The 17552-nt window shown below is 39.6% G+C and overlaps 1 protein-coding gene across 4 annotated transcripts in view; it reads left to right on the top strand.

Moving 5' to 3' along the window:
• Window positions 1-17552, top strand: part of Sacs (sacsin molecular chaperone) — a 42209-nt gene that overhangs the window by 10778 nt on the left and 13879 nt on the right. For 3 of the 4 annotated variants that reach the window (XM_050152206.1, XM_050152203.1, XM_050152205.1), the window contains exons 5-8: window positions 2277-2388; window positions 6722-6868; window positions 8198-9695; window positions 10478-10569. In XM_050152206.1, coding sequence (XP_050008163.1) covers window positions 2277-2388; window positions 6722-6868; window positions 8198-9695; window positions 10478-10569 — 1849 coding nt within the window. The remainder of the gene's footprint in view (window positions 1-2276; window positions 2389-6721; window positions 6869-8197; window positions 9696-10477; window positions 10570-17552) is intronic. The other variant, XR_007593593.1, reaches the window with a different exon arrangement.

The raw sequence follows: 17552 nt of genomic DNA, 5'->3' as shown, positions 1-17552 counted from the left end.
ATATATGAAGTGGAATTCTCTGTGTAATTCAGGCTCACCTCAAACTCATAATGCTTCTACATCAGTCTTAGTGCTAGGGTTATGGACATGGCTTGTGATACGTTCTCTAAGTTTGAACATACTTATTAATAGAAACACAAAAATTAAATAACCAAAAGAAAGGCAATGAAAGAAGATTTTGTGAAAATGAGGTTTGGTGTTTAATAAGAAGCCCCCTGAATGAACTGGGACTGTAGATGAGTTGTTATGATCTTCCTCGTTATGCTCCCTTCCTGAAGCCCTCATTTCTCTTCTCGCTTACCAAAGTTTTAAGGTCTGTTAGCTCATGGAATCATGCTCAGATAGGCATGGAATAAAGGTTGTGCTGCCTCTTAAGGGACACTGGAGCAGCTTCAGTGTGCCTTTCAGAATGGCGTTCATAGAAGGCTAATTTGAGACCTGTTTTTTTTTTTAAATTTATTTATTTATTAAAGATTTCTGCCTCTTCCCCGCCACCGCCTCCCATTTCCCTCCCCCTCCCCTGATCAAGTCCCCCTCCCTCATCAGCCCAAAGAGCAATCAGGGTTCCCTGCCCTGTGGGAAGTCCAAGGACCACCCACCTCCATCCAGGTCTAGTAAGGTGAGCATCCAAACTGCCTAGGCTCCCACAAAGCCAGTACGTGCAGTAGGATCAAAAACCCATTGCCATTGTTCTTGAGTTCTCAGTAGTCCTCATTGTCCGCTATGTTCAGCGAGACCGGGTTTATCCCATGCTTTTTCAGACCCAGGCCAGCTGGCCTTGGTGAGTTCCCGATAGAACATCCCCGTTGTCTCAGTGTGTGGGTGCACCCCTCGCGGTCCTGAGTTCCTTGCTCGTGCTCTCTCTCCTTCTGCTCCTGATTTGGACCTTGAGATTTCAGTCCGGTGCTCCAATGTGGGTCTCTGTCTCTGTCTCCTTTCATCGCCTGATGAAGGTTAATATTCAGGAGGATGCCTATATGTTTTTCTTTGGGGTCACCTTTTTATTTAGCTTCTCTAGGATGGCGAATTATAGGCTCAATGTCCTTTATTTATGGCTAGAAACCAAATATGAGTGAGTACATCCCATGTTCCTCTTTTTGGGTCTGGCTTACCTCACTCAGGATAGTGTTTTCTATTTCCATCCATTTGCCTGCAAAATTCAAGAAGTCCTTGTTTTTTACTGCTGAGTAGTATTCTAATATGTATATATTCCATACTTTCTTCATCCATTCTTCCAAATTGCTGGTGGGAATGCAGACTTGTGCAACCACTCTGGAAAGCAGTGTGGCGGTTTCTCAGGAAATTCGGGATCAACCTACCCCTGGACCCAGCAATACCACTCTTGGGAATATACCCAAGAGAGGCCTTATCATACAACAAAAGTATATGCTCTACTATGTTCATAGCAGCATTGTTTGTAATAGCCAGAACCTGGAAACAACCTAGATGCCCTTCAATGGAAGAATGAAGACCTGTTTTTTATATTGACTGCTGGAGTAATGAAGGGTATGATTATGGAGTTGTCATGTGACTGAGGTGGCCTGAATGACCTGCATGAATTCAGAGTGAGGATTCAACTGTTGGTTACAGGAACTGGGTCAGAAGTGAGGGAGTAGGATCTTTGCTAGGAATGAGTCTGAGCTTCCAGGAAGGTTTGTTAGGTGTTTAGAAGTATTTGGGGATTGTGAGGACTGAGAATTTTGTTGATGACTTGCCCTTTCCTTTCTATATCACAGGTTTCTGAGCACCCACCAGCTCACTCACAAATCAAAAAATGATTGATATTACTCTATGAATGGTTCTCATCACTAAGATGCTTTCTGCCTTAGGCATGTCAGGTTGTCTAGAATATTGCTTATTAGGCTGCATGTAGACTAATACCCTTGAGTATCTAAGAGCATTTAAATTTGATAAACAAATGAGAACAATGGTCTGTTTTTGGAAGCTGTTTCAGCATAAGATTTCTCAGAATAATCTGTATAGATCTTTGAACTAGAGTACTTTCCTTAGAACAAAGGCTTTGCATGGATTTGTCAGAGACTAAATGTTAGCACATTCAGAGCTGACTTGCGGGTGTGAATTGCTGGGAAAGACTTCCCAACTCCTGTGTATATAGGACTACTTTCAATAGGAACCTTACCAGAGCTTAACTTACCCATGGAGGTAGTGAGGTTTCTTCGCTTTGATACACTTACATTTTAGATATTGTAGGTAAATACAGAGTTGGACAGTAGATGGCTGTATTAATATAAATTTTTGGTATGTTTTATGGTTAGGAATTAATTCAGAATGCAGAAGATGCTGGAGCCACAGAGGTTAAATTTTTATATGATGAAACACAATATGGAACAGAGACTCTTTGGTCAAAAGATATGGCACAATATCAGGGTAAGAATAATTTGGAGTAAATTTTATTTTTTGTACTAATGATGATTTTTAATGATTTACAATGCTTTTAATGAACAGCGTGATTATCATTTGTACTTCCTGGCATGTTTAATTCAAGTGTTTTTGCTTTTTCTGCTTTTGTTTGGAAGATGTTTCTGCTAGTTGGTATATTTAAAGAAAAAAATTAAAATAAAATGGCTAACAATGTAATTACATAGCCTTCCATTTCTCTCAGTCAGACTACACTTTATATTATGAATAAGATAAAGGACACTGCTTCTAAATAACTATCATTTCTTCTACATTTGGAAAGAAGTTGTATATATATTGGTCTCTAGGGCTGCCCTTGTGCTGTGGGTGGGAACATAGACTTAATAGGAGAAGGGAAAGGGGAGGAGAGGGAAAGTAGTAAGGGAGCCGTCACCTATAGACTGCCGCCTGCTTGCACCCTGAAATGTTGAAAAATGTGTACATAACTTAGTTCATCTCAGCTCTGGAATTGATGGATGATTATGAATACTTGTATATGATGGACAGTTACTGTGAAAAAGAAGTCTTAACTCATTTCTTAGATATTTTAGGGATACATAAGTCACAAAATGATGTTTTGTGACAGTAACCATCATTGTTGTTAATTGAATATTTAACATTTATTGTAGTGGCTACAGTCATTCTGATATCAGATTTCAGGCTTAACCATAGTACTTCTTTACATCTGTAAAGAGATGTATATGATGTGATGATCTCAGGAGGCTTACTCCCTGGTTCCGAGTTCTGCTACTTTGCTGACTCTACTGTAGTCCTCTAGAGACTGATCTTTCAGTGGTGAGAGGATTAGCTTGTAGTTTCTTGGCTGTAATTTTATTATTTAATGTAGCCTCCTAGATTGATGTTCAGTTTGCATTCAGGGGTCTGCAGCAAGTCCTGGTCCCATACAGCCCTATCCACTGCACAGCTCCATAGGCAGTGGCACACTGGGCAGTCCCTGCCCACGTAATAGTGATAGAAAGAGCAAGTTTTCTTGTAGTTATTCTGAGAAAGAACAGGATCCTAGATGTAATGGTGGTCATGCTTATGCCTAGGACATTCTGTTTTCACTGTCCTGATTTGCTGTGCTAGTGAGAACGTAGAGATCCTAGGAGCATTTCACTTCAAAATTCTGCCTCATGGCTTAAGTCTTTCTGCTTCCCATCTTTATTACACACACACACACACACACACACACACACACTGAAATAGCTGTGTATAGTGGTACACTCTTTTAGTCCCAGCACTCGGAGGTAAAGGCAGGTGGGTTTCTGTGAGTTCAAGGCCAACTTGATCTGTATCATGAGTTCCAGGCCAGCCAGAACTTAGAACTCCACCATCACAACCACCACCAAAAAACTCAGTCACACACCTTCCTCCCGTGGCTCAGGGATCATCTCAAAAGAGAAGGTGGAGCTGGGGACCCTGTAAGGGTCATGGCTGGAGGGACTGCAAGGTGAAGACTGAAACATGAGTCATCAGGGCCTTTGTAAGCCCTGGGTTACAACTCCAGAGTCTGGCCTCAGGGTCTATGTCCCCGATGCATTTAAGAAAAAGGTGACTGTTAACACCACAGTAGAAACCCCTAGCAAAGTAGCAAAGCACCTGTGACCTTTAGAATAAGAATGAGGTCTCTTGACTAATAAACAGAGCTCAGGCCAAGGGCCTAAAAGAGGAAGGATTTGTAATAAGGATAGGTTCTATTGATGGAGGATGCAGAGTACATGGAACCTCTTTCTTAAGGATAGGTTCTACTCATTGAGCGACTCAGCTCAGAATAAGGGCCTGAACAATGCTCAGGACTTGGGGGACTCAGGAAGGCTGGGTCCATAGAACAGCATCCACTCCAGCTTTCCAGGTGACCAGGCATCAGTCCTTCTTCCTTTGAAGAAAATAGGCCTGAATGTTTAATAAGTCTGGTTCCTCCTATGGAAGTGTGAAGATTGTAAGAGCCAGAAGCAGTGACGCATATGACAGGCATTCACTATGTGAACCCACAGCAGCCATGACTGCGCGCACAAGCTCAAGCCTGATGGTGTTCCAGGACAGGGAGGGGAGGTGGTCAGGAAGTCCCATCCCTAGCCGAGGAGCTCTTATCTTTCCAGTTGACTCTAGGAGGGAAGATCTCTTTTCCTTCCCCTGGTGGTCAGCTGTAATGCTGGTAACCATGCTGAACTTCTTAATTCCCTTCTCTAGATCTTAAAGTTAAATAGATCTTTCTAGATTCTGGCAAGAAGTTCACTCCTGGGCCCATTGTGTGATCTTTCCTTTTGTGTCTTGTACTTTTAGTGAACAGGGAGCAGGCAGAACCACAGGGTATTTGACAGATGCCATTTTAAGTGAACTATGGTTAGCTGGTAGATAATAACAAGTCATTCATTACTATTTTTGCATACTTACTGTATCATAATAGAAATAGCTAACAGTTTAAGGGCTCTTCTCTATGATGTGTGCTGGGGGGGAGGCTTGAGTAATACCACAGTGGATCCTTTGCACTCCGCTGTGAGGAGATAAAGCTCTGATCTCAGTAGAGATGAAGAGGCTGAGCCTGTGCTGTGACTGGTGACAGTGGATCTGGTGACACCAGGCTCCCTTGACTCCTGAGTAGTTTTTCATAGCTGTGTGCTTGTCCTTTTCAGAATAGCAGCCTTGACCAACTTCATGTCCTGACTTCGATTGCTATAAAGATAGCAGTTGCACTAATTAAAAGAAAAAAAAAAAGACCAGGCCAACATTCCATATTTAAAGAAGCATAAGGATATGTTCTTTGGATACTCTGAATCTCCATATAGTTCATTAGCATGGAGGCTGCACAGATCAAAGGGTACACATTTAGATTCTGTGCCTAATTGTGTCTGTGTTATTCTTGAAAACACTGATGATATTTAAAGAGTAATGAGTTGATATAGTTACTTATATTCAGAGAATGTTAGGATTTCTGAAAATGGGTCTCAAAAGAGTACCAAAGAATTACACATACAATATATTGTTAAAGAAATCACTTTGGAGGTAGCATTATAATTCCAAATAATTTATTTAAATATTTACCATGACTATTTAAATTGCACAATCAATGCTGTGAATATAAATTAAGTAAAGCAAAATCAAAAACATACAACCCAAATATTTACAAGATGATTATTAGCATTAGTAAGGGATTAATTTCTGCTTAATGAAAAAAATACAGTGACAAAGTCTTTTTTGGTTGTAGGTATCCTTAATACATTGTTTTGCATGTCTTAGAGAATGACCTATGCTTCCCATACTTTCAGCTTTAAATGGATGTGTTTATTCAGTATACATAAAAAGTAAAAGAATAAATAGCAACAGATAGGAGATAGATAGATAGATAGATAGATAGATAGATAGATAGATAGATAGCAAAACATCAGGTCACTTGCTGAAAACATCCAGCAGAGATCTACTGAGGAAGCCCCTTTATGGCAGTCAGCTGGAGTTCCCAAAAGAGAGTCCCAAGCAGAGCAGAGTACCCCTCAGGATGGGTGTCCAAGTAAAAGAACAGATAGTAACTGCTGGAGATGTCGGCATCAAACTGGACACAACATCCAACAGAAAATGACCAGGGAAGTTGAGACAACCAGACTGGACTTCCCCACTAAATGTCTGTCCTCTCCATGGGTGAGCTTCTCTTTCCCACTTCAGAACTTTTTTATATGATGGGACAAACAGCAGTAGCATTGGGTAGAAATACTTTACCTTCCAGTTATTCTCCAGAATACACCAGTTTTACTCGTGGAGCATTTTGCTGTTCTTATCCCTTCCTGTCACAGAGTTAGGGGCCTCAGCCTATCCTCACAAGAGGCCTTGGAGAGGACACTGACACAGCATTCTTGGGTCTAAAGTGGAAAGGGGCAGATCCCAGAACCAGCTTTTCCGTGAGCTCCAACAGCACATAACTAACAGTTTATCAAGCTGATGTATGCTGCATACATTTTCTAGAAATTCCCTCTAAAAAGAATAATTTGAATATGCTATTTAGAAAAGTTTTAACAGAGGATGGTGCACTGTGGTAATATTCTTGTCTAATCTGTAGTTTTTGGTCCATAATTCTTGTAATTTCCTGACAACTTACTTCTCTGGATGTTAGCTTTTTACCAAGTTTGTTTCTATTTTTATTGTGAAAACAATTGGAATAATAATGCAGAATTTAGTCACTGTGCTCACTTGTCTCTATTTTCTCATCAAACAAGTTGTTTTTGTTGTTGTTGTTTGTCTGGATGAAGCTCTTGGAACGGAGCTGACCATACATCTTGCTGAGTGTCTGCCTGTTCATTTCAATATCCAGGGTCGGCTCTCTATGTGTACAACAATGCGGTTTTTACCCCAGAGGACTGGCATGGTATTCAAGAAATAGCAAGAAGCAGGAAAAAAGATGATCCTTTGAAGGTTGGAAGATTTGGAATTGGGTTTAATTCTGTCTACCATATAACAGGTGCAGTATTGGCTGTGGGCAAGTGGGGAGTAAACTCAGCCAAACTATAGATCAATTTTGGTAACTCTACTGTATTATATTAATGTTAATATTTAATATTGACTATGCTACATATTAAATTATATTATTATATATTAAAACGTAGCTTTTACACACGAATCTTCATATTTTATTTATATATTCATCTTTTGGAAGTTCACCTTTTCATGGCTCCAGGTGATGGTTTATAAATGTTGAAGCACAGTTGGGGATTGTACAATATAGAGACTACTGTGCAGGAATTTAGAGCAGGCCTGTTACCCTGTGTGTGCAGCTCAGTGTTATTTTGTCCCCTAGTTAACAGTAAACACATTGATGTGAATCATTTGTGGGAAGGCTCTTTGTAATCTGAAGATTTGAGAAAGCTATAGGTTATGCTTTTCCAATATCAAGAGTCTCTCTGAACTGATTTCAGTGTATGTGGCATCATGTAAAGGGACTAAGGACAAATATTTTTTAGATTGTCTTGTTGATGGATTTAATGAACATACATTTGCTACTTAAGATATATAAGAATTTAGAAGTTGGTGATTGTCCCAATTGAATTGGCATCTGACAACCACAGATACTAAAGAGCTGACAGACTTTACTAGAGTTACATTGAGTATGAAGATTAGGGGCTAAAGTCTGCATGAAAGACAAAACACATCAGAATTACCCATAGGAAGTCCTTTGAGCAAAACTATGGATAAAAGTTTCTTTCAGAGTAATAAATCACACTTTAGTTCTGCCATGGTTGAAATATCACTGTATTTAGTTGAGGAACAGAAGAAACAGTTGACATCAGTATAGAGGCCATGTAGTAAGTTGTGGATCTTTAAGAACTGGCAGTACACGTTGTGAGTCCTTCCCCAGGAAAGTTAATTTCTCACTCTGTATGGAGTCTGTGCTTGCTGAGCTACATGGCAATTGTCAAAGTCAACAGTTGAATCTTTAATTTTGAACATAAATGGTAACTCCTTTCTTTCTAGCTGGACTTATCTGGTGGTTAGTACTGAGTATATGTCTAAATAGTGTTTATATCTTCCACTTGTTGAATATTTAAAGATACAGCACATATTTTCACAAAAATCATGGAAGTTTCTATAACTGGCTCTTACTAGATTGGCTCAAACCAGAAACTGTTATGCCTCACTTTCAAAGTATTAAGTCACTTGCTTTTGAGGAATTTTATGTGTCATGCTATTTCTTATGTAATATTTTGATGGTAGTTATCATTTCATTATGGCAGCACTTACAATTGTTCATTGAGTTTCTTAGTTGGTTATGCCTTGGTTTTCATTTCTACAGATGTTCCTTGTATCTTTAGTGGTGACCAGATAGGAATGCTAGATCCTCATCAGACACTTTTTGGCCCCCATGAATCAGGCCAATGTTGGAATCTCAAAGATGACAGCAAAGAAATGAATGAGCTTCCGGATCAATTTGCACCCTTCATTGGCGTTTTTGGAAGCACCAAGGAAACATTTGCAAATGGCAGCTTTCCAGGGACATTTTTCCGCTTCCCTCTTCGCTTACAACCTTCTCAGCTTAGCAGCAATCTCTACACTAAGCAGAAGGTTCTGGAGTTGTTTGACTCTTTCAGGGCAGATGCAGACACAGTGCTGCTCTTCCTGAAGAGTGTGCAGTCTGTATCTTTACATGTCCGAGAGGCTGATGGGACAGAAAAACTGGTATTTAGAGTGACGGCTAGTGAGAATAAGACCCTGAAACATGAACGACCGAATTCTATCAAGATTCTGGGAACGGCCATAAGCAACTATTGTAAAAAGATCCCAAGCAACAGTATCACCTGTGTAACATATCATATAAACATAGTTCTGGAGGACGAGAGCACAAAGGATGCCCAGAAGACGTCTTGGTTGGTGTGTAACAGTGTGGGTGGGCGAGGCATTAGTAGTAAACTGGATTCTTTGGCTGATGAATTGAAATTTGTCCCAATCATTGGACTAGCCATGCCTTTATCAGGCAGGGATGATGAAGAAAATGGAGCAATATCTGATTTCTCAGGAAAAGCATTTTGTTTTCTTCCTTTACCTCCTGGTGAGGAAAGTAGAACAGGACTTCCAGTTCATGTCAGTGGCTTCTTCGGCCTGACTGACAACCGCAGGAGCATAAAATGGAGAGAGTTGGACCAATGGAGAGACCCTGCAGCCTTGTGGAATGAATTTCTTATCGTGAATGTTGTTCCCAAAGCTTATGCTACTCTGATCCTAGACTCAATAAAACGCCTGGAGACAGAAAAGAGCTCCGATTTCCCCTTGTCAGTGGATGCCATCTACAGACTTTGGCCTGAGGCCAGCAAAGTCAAGGCACACTGGCAGCCAGTGTTGGGGCCTCTGTTTAGTGAGCTGTTCCAGCATGCTGTGATCTATTCCATTAGTGGTGAGTGGGTAAAGCTGGAGCAGGTGTACTTCTCAGAACTTGATGGAAGTCTAGAATACACACAGTCTGTGCTCAACTACCTCCAGAGCTCAGGGAAGCAGATTGCCAAGGTACCAGGGAACCTGGCTGCTGCTGTTCAGCTCAGTGCAGCCTCTGCCACCTCCACTGCGACTCCTGTGAGGAAGGTAACACCTACATGGGTGCGGCAGGTGCTGAGGAAGTGTGCACACCTGGGCAGTACTGAAGAAAAGCTTCATCTTCTAGAATTCGTGCTTTCTGACCACGCCTACAGTGAGCTGCTTGGGCTCGAGCTGCTGCCTTTACAAAGTGGGGCTTTTGTCCCCTTCTCCTCATCTGTCTCCGATCAGGATGTTGTTTACATCACCTCAGAAGAGTTCCCAAGGTAGATACTATATGACTCAGACACTGGCTGCTCCAGGGAGTGGGGGGCTATCCTGTCCACAGGGTCCTTGACTGCAGATCCACCAGGTATCTGTAGGTTGTGTGGTTAGGAGGGCTTTTCATGAAATGTTAAAAGATAAAATGTTATACTTTAAAAGGAAAAGGTATAAGAACTGGGTTTATTGCCTTGTGTCTCTAGTCCCAGCTGTTTGGGAGGTAAGAAGGACCACTTGAACCTGGGAGTTCCAGAACAACACTGTAACGCTTTTTCTCAAGAAACAATTGCTCTAGTAGCTAATTTTCAGTCACAACACTGAAAACAATATTATAAGGTACTAATAGAGGTAGAATTAGTAGAATTATTTTGATGAAATTTAAAATAGTATATGAAAAAATTATTTCTTTGTATTTTTAAGACAGGGTGTGAGTGTGTAGCCCAGCCTAGCCTGGAAAGCAGTTTTCCTTCTTCAGCCTCCCAGATGCTAGGGTTACAGATGTGCATCATCCTACTTAGCTTTAGCAACTAAGTTTCTATAGCTAAGGGTACATGTTGACATCTCATGGAATAAAATTTGTTTTATTGTTAGGTATTTAGACTTTTTGAACTGACTTGGTGTATGATACCTTTGTATTTTAAAGCAAAGCCTAGATAATATTGTAGTTTGATGTGATGTAATTTGTGTAAAATGAAATAGCAGGTTTAACTGACTTGAAATTATATGGTGGACTTTTTTAACCTTAGAATTGTTAGAATTGTAACTGCTCACACCTCTCACGTTCTAGGTCCCTTTTCCCAGGTCTTGAAGCAAGACTTATTTTGGAGAACTTGAAGCCTCACCTTCTAGCTGCTTTAAAAGAAGCTGCCCAGACCCGAGGTATAGTAGCCATTTAGTGCTTTTCTTAAATAACCCGCTTTATAAAAATGTGAAAGGTTTTTATAAGATTTTTTCTAATAACTGTCTATTTTACACCTATAAATCTGAGTTCTTATGGCTCAGTTGAAGATGTGTTAGGAGCTGTTCTAGTGTCTAAAAGATAACAAAGGCGATGTCACTGAGAACCTCATGCTGAGGCTCTTGGTGGTGGACATTTGCAGGATGTGTATCGTAGCCTGCACAGTGCTTTTGTTTTGTTTTTCCCAGACCCTTCTATCCTCAGATCTTGCAGCATGCGTGATAATGAGGAAACTGATTATTAGTTCAATTTCACAGATGAGAGGAAAAGGTTAAGTTTGGGGTTTTCAGATGAGGGGTTCTACCCTGTCTGCCTTGTCTACTGTACCACGTCCTGACCCATTTATAGTATTCTGGGTGATCCTATTAGCTACCAGATGTGATCAACTTCCAAGAAATGTGTACCCATCAGCACTGTAGGCAAGGGGGCTGCGGAGACCTAAGAAACTCACTGTGGCCCTATTTTGGAAATGACTTTCAGGAAATAACAGTAATTTGGAAGGAAAATTACTACAGTTCTGACTTTAATTCTGTCTTTCAATTTCTGAAAACATTCCTTCACTTATAAAACTATTATCTGGAATTTTCCCAAGTTAGATATTTGACCCCCAAATTTCAGAATTTGTCTTACCAAGAAGCTTATTCTTTGTGATATATCAGAGACAACATGAGTTTTTCCTTTCAAGGAAAAGTTGTTAATCATTATTTTTCTTTATTCATTAAAATATTCATGAAAGGATTTGGGATTTGTCAGGGAAATTTGGGGTTAAAAATGAGATGATGACTGAGCTTGAAATGCTTGCTGCCACGAGGATCTGTGCATATTGAGAGCTGCAGTGACGGACACTGTGGCCAGCATCCATCCAGATTACTCATCTTTGTAAACTGTGCATTTCAGGAAATCCTTATGAGGTGTAAAATGTGGATTCTCTCCCTCCCTTCTATACATTTCTTGATGGAGAATCGTCTAGCTTTTTTAAGCATACAATATATATTATTATCTATTGTTACCCTACTGTACAGTACTTCTTACTCTGGCCTGTAGCAATACTGGCTGACCAACCTCTGTCTATTCCATGCTTTCCATCCTGCACTCTGGTAACCACAGAGAAAGCACGGGAGGTGCTCATGATCTAGGTACTAATAGATAAATAAAAGATAGCTGGGGAAGAAGTCCTGCTGTACGGCTGACAGTGTAGCATGCTAGAACAGTTGTCTGTCCTACTGTTAAACAGATCTCTGCCCAGTGCTTGGAAGGCACTCTGAGACTTCTGTCTTCTGCCTGGGGCTGAGTCTCCTGTTTGCAGACCCGGGGCGATGTTCTGGCCTAGTCTTCTTAGAATACTTCCTAGTGGGTGGAGTCTCATTATTGCCATCTCATTATTGCCATCTCATTATTGCTCAAGTGTGGGAAGGGGGTCCAGGAGGCAGCCCTTGAGCCACATAGTAATACAGGCCCTGAGAGGTCTATGGGTCTATGTAGCATGGGGGAATGGTCTTGGAGTTCTCATGGTGGGTTTGGTAATGGGCTTCAAGTCCAAGGCCTTGTCTCAGTTACTTCCCCCTTCCTTAGTTAGGAGACATCATTCTATTGTTTGCTCTCCACAACCCTTAGCTAGCAGAGCCTGTCATCATCTCTACTTGAAAAGCTCAAGGAAATGAAAGACTTTAGATAACTTGAAATTCAGAGTTAGAGCCACCATTTTGTTTTTGTTCTTTCTCATTTTTATTTGAAGATTAGATTATTTGCAGTTTAAATTACATGAATTAAAGGATTATTATCAGAAATTAAGTGCAAGGTGAATAGTTAGAAAATTCTGCCAGTAAATGGGGTTTAGATGAAAAAAAGCCTAGAAAAAAGTATTTGAGTAGACAGATTCCCAGTGGAGTGGTGCTAGGATCATATTTACATGTTTAATTTTCAAGATACTTTTTATTAGATGAGTTTACGTGCTCTTACAATTAGTAACTCAAGAGTTGTCCTTAAATGTTTGTTTTCTGTATATACTAAGCATTGTGCCAAATGAAATTAATAAATGAATGAAAAAAATCACAGCTGCATGAGGATATGGATATCAGTCAGCACTGTTGTTCATGCAGTGGGCACTGCTGAGAAGGGGCCTGCTGAGCTGGGCAGCAAATCAGAGATGGGTTTTGTATTCTGTGTAGCAACACAGGGGAGAGACTCCAGCCTTCATGTTTCAGGGACAGCCATGTTTTCAGTGATGACTTTGACACAGCTTTATCATGATGTACACTATTTATTGAAAAGATAATGACCTCATATGCATGTATACAAATCTTTAGAAAATGTATTTTTATTGCTAGCTTCTGGCGTAAAGATAGTTGTATTTTACACAAGACTTGTACTGTGACGATGTTTAGAACTCCCACACCCAATGGTTTTTGTTGGGAAAAAGTACCATGAGCTGTTCTAAGCCTGCCTTTGCCAGAATTCAGGCTACTGCCATCTCTCCCTGAAACGCAGGAGAACCCGGTATCTCTCACAGCCATTCCTGCTTCTCTAGTCAACACAGCATTGTGAGAACTTACCTTTCTAAAACATTGCTTTCCACCTCTTACCAAAAAAAATCTTTTAAAGGCTTCTTGTTTTTCTTACTTAAAAAAAAAGGCCATGTTGTTGACATTGTCCATGACTTTTTTATTACCTAGTTTTGTCTTATTCTGGGCGTTTAAAGATGCCTGGTATACAGGACTGCTAAATCAGTGTTTGCTGTTACCAAAACTTTTTGTTGGTTTGTTTTCCCCCTGATCATTTTCATCTTTAAAGAGCACTTATTCAGACATTTGATTGTTTTCCTATGCCCACCCCCTTCATCTCGTTTCATGTAACCTATGTGCGCTTCTGTAACACTGAACACAACGCAGCACTACACACCTGCACTTGTGTAGTTACTTATAATCATCTCTCTAACCTGCCTTCCTCATCAGATACAAAGTCTGAGGACATGTCTAGGTGTTTATTTCTAGCTATCCAGCACTTGTATTGCCTGACTAGCAGATGCTGCTGGTGAGGTAATCATTCTGATGAGACCTACAGTCCCTGTCTTAGCCTTGAAATCGAGTCCCAGGTACCCCAGTGCACAAATGTAATTCCACAAAGGTGCAGCAGTACACTTGATGGGATGAATGACAATTCTTAGAACGTTGTGGCTATTGGTGGTTATCAGAAGCAAGCAATAGGATTTGTTTGATAAATTCACCTTTCCTTATCATAAACTGAGAGTTACATGTATAGATATTAAGCACTTATAAAAATTCTATTCTCCCTTTCTCAGTTCTCTAGGCCCTTTGTTTGTTGATGATGGCCTGTGAGAAAGCCCATGGTTAGCCTGCAGGCTGCTGGGAAGGCCCAGTGATCTGTGCTTATAAACAGGCACTCTCCTTTTTTGCTGCTCTGAACTAAGTCTTAGTTCTTCCAGAGTTTAGGTTAATTTGCATCTGAATAGATCTTTAATCGTAAAGCATTCACTGTTTAGAGCTTTGTTTTTGCCTCTTTTGCATAATGCTGTGTGGAGAGTCTACAGACAGCGTTGCCTTAAAATGTAATTTCTGTAGTGAGCTTGTGAAATATTGAATGTTCTGGCCTTTCTAAGAATGGATTTAATTATATTCTAGCACAGCAGCTTCTCTGGGGATACTCAGGTAGGATCACTGACTGAATGTTGTGTTCATTTGATTGATTGATTGATTCTCATTTGTTGGTTTGTTGAATCCTGTGTTGTTGTTTTGTCTTTAACCTAAATAGCTAGAAATTATGTCAACTTTTTTTTTTTTTTTGCTGGAAATAACTTTAAAGGAGAGAGGAAACTACTAATATAGGCCTTTGTTTTGCAAACACTGATAGAAAACACATTTGAATGACTTGAAAAATCATCATTTCATAAATAGTCTCAAATGAAAGACACATTACACTGCTTACATAGGAGAATGTGGCATGAATGCACTTCTGTTATACACACAAGTGCTCAGTGGAGAAATGCAGGGAGGAGAGCATTCTGGGAACTGTTAGGATTGTAGCTCAGTGTGGAGATTGGTGGGAGTAGGAAGCCCTGTCTAGCTACAGAGCACTAAAGTGGCCAGTCTGCTTTCATTAAGGACACTCAGGTGACCTGACAATGCTGGGCATCTCATTTTATTATTTTCCTACTCTTTTTGTTTTGCTTTAATAGATATCCTTATTTTTTATATTATTTTCCCAAGTTCATGTTTTACTTGGAAATTTAAGGGATGTAATATTTGATTAATAGAAATTGTTTTTACATATATATCCTTTGAAGCAGGATATATATATATATATACATACATTCACACACATATATATACACACATATATGATTAGTTTAGAAACTAAGTCATTATTAGAGTGACAGTTTTTGTAAATATTAAATTTGTATTAAAGGTATCTAATACTTTATCAATAGCCCTTATATTGGGAAAGTATAGTGAAAGAGGCAGTAAAGTCCTGATGTAAGTAGCTACTCTGTTACTGCCTGCCCTGGGGTCCATTGCATTTGGTTACTGAATCTCTGTGCTGTATCTCCTATTCAAGTCCAAGCCAAGCCTGATAGTAGATGTGTGTAATACCAGCTGTTCCTGAGGCTAAGGTAAGAAGATTATAAGTTTAAGGCCAAGATGAACTACAAAGTGAGTTCAAGGCCAGCCTGGGGCAAGTTAGTGAGAATCTATGAAAAGTAAAGTAAAAAGAGAATTGAGATATAGATCAGCGGTAGGGTTTTTGCCTAGCTTGCATGTGACCTTGTAGTCAGTGCCCAGTATTACAAGAAAAACAACAACAAAAGGCCAAGGCAAGATGTCGGTGGCAGAGTAGCAGTGCAGACCTTCTGGGAAGCAGTGGGCCATTAGAACTAGAATAAGATGCTTCTGAAAGGCCCAGGGGCCTATAGCACCACATCTAGACTTGAGTGCTGGACTGCCTTTTCCTTTTCTTTTCCCAGCTCCCTACCTTGGTTTTTTTTTTTTTTTTTTTTTTTTTTTTTTTTTTTTTTTTTTTTTTGGTTTTGGAGCCTGTCCTGGAACTAGCTCTTGTAGACCAGGCTGGTCTCGAACTCACAGAGATCCGCCTGCCTCTGACCTCCATATGCACCTGAACATTCAGACAGCACACACACACACTTGCTGGTGTTTTATTTTTGTTTTTTTTTTTTTTTTTTTTTTTTTTTTTTTTTTTTTTTTTTTTAGATATGACTGATATACAGTAATCATTTAATTGGACGTTTGCCGTTTGTGTCTTTACAAGGATTTGCATCTTCTATACAGTGGTGAATTATTAGAATTTACCAGCCATCAAAGTTGCCTTTGCCACTGTGTATCAGAAAGCAAAAAGAACTGCCATCTACACAGTGCCTTAGTTAGCTTTGTCTAGTAGAATGCACCTCTGAAGGAGCTTACTTAAAGCACTTGGAATGAAAGCATCATTGTTAAGACAATTTTTACAGTGACTGATAGTTCCTCTTTCTGACCATGTGCATTTATTCTCCACGTTAGCAAGGAATGTAGACATGTAAATAATGGAAACAAAAACAGTACAGTCTCTGAGCAGATAGTGGTTGTATCAATATTGTTTCCAGTATCTAAGAGATGGACTCATCTATGGTCTACCAAACCTGTGTACAAGGATTCTTCTTAAGTTAAAGTTGAATGTACCTGGTAATAGTTTGCTGACCCTAGGGACATTTTTTTCAGAAGGATAGTTAGATATGTTTTGACATTGCTGGTAGTTGTGAAAGCCTCAAAGCCCACAACTCATTTATTAAAATGCTTACAAATTGTTTTGCTCATCCTAGTAGCAGTGCTTTAGAGGGGAGGGCATGGGGACGACTGTGTGAACATTTATACTTCTGGGTTAAAAGCTAACTGTCTTCAGTACAGAGTGCCTAGAATTTGGGACTTCTGCCTGAATTAACTTAATCTACTTAGAGTTGTGCCTTTTTACATTTTCTCTCTCCTTTACTTCCTAATGTTTTTCCAGTTGAGCATGACTGATATGTTAGTTGCATGCTATATGTGAGGTGTGTGTGTCTTGACATTTTACTTGCAATTCATACCAAATAATTTTCCTAAAGGTAAGTAAGTATGTTTTGTAAATTGTCAAATTTTATGCCAGGATATTATGCAGGATTATTTACTGAATGCATGTGATATGGCAGTTTACATGAAACATACATGGTACATATTTTAAAATTTTGCTTTCTGGGTATTCTGAATTTTAATTTTCAACATTTTTATATCTTCAAAATTATGTTTTTGCTTTACTTATGACTTAGATATTCAGTTATAGCTAATTCTGTTCAGTAATCACTTTAAGAAACATTATTATAAAATTGATTTTATAATTTTAATTTGCTCCATAACCCAAGGAAACTACATTGGTTGTATTGCTGACACTTTAATTTTTAAAAAAATTACTTGAATTCTTCTGTCACATGACGTAGAAACTGAAAATGTTCTGAATCTGGGTATTATCACTCTCTTGATGTTTCCAAAGTATGTCTTTGCTGGGACTTCTATGGCAGTGGTTTGAAAGTAGCATGGTGGGGATTTGGAGTAGAGAGTAAACCTTTGAAACAAACATGTCCTGCCTTGATTCAGAAGTACTAGGATGGGGAGAGGGAAGGGTGGGAATGAGATGACTACAATATCTTTAATCTGAAGTCCTGATTTCTAGCTGCTTTATACTGAAGACATTTAGCTTTTAATGCTGAAGTATAAATGTTCACACAGGCGTCTCCATGCCCTCCATTAGAAGGCCTCAGAAGCACCTCACATATGATCTTATCAAAAAAAAAAAAAGCTATATACAAAAGTCCCAAGAGCCTGAGGTATACCTCTTATTACACCATTTCCCAAAATTGCTCATAAGG

This window comes from Alexandromys fortis, unplaced genomic scaffold (assembly GCF_014885135.2).
Source record: "Alexandromys fortis isolate MF-2015 unplaced genomic scaffold, M_Fortis_MF-2015_v1.1 scaffold_75, whole genome shotgun sequence".
Classification (NCBI taxonomy): Eukaryota; Metazoa; Chordata; class Mammalia; order Rodentia; family Cricetidae; genus Alexandromys; species Alexandromys fortis.
This window is presented reverse-complemented; position numbering and strand designations above follow the sequence as displayed.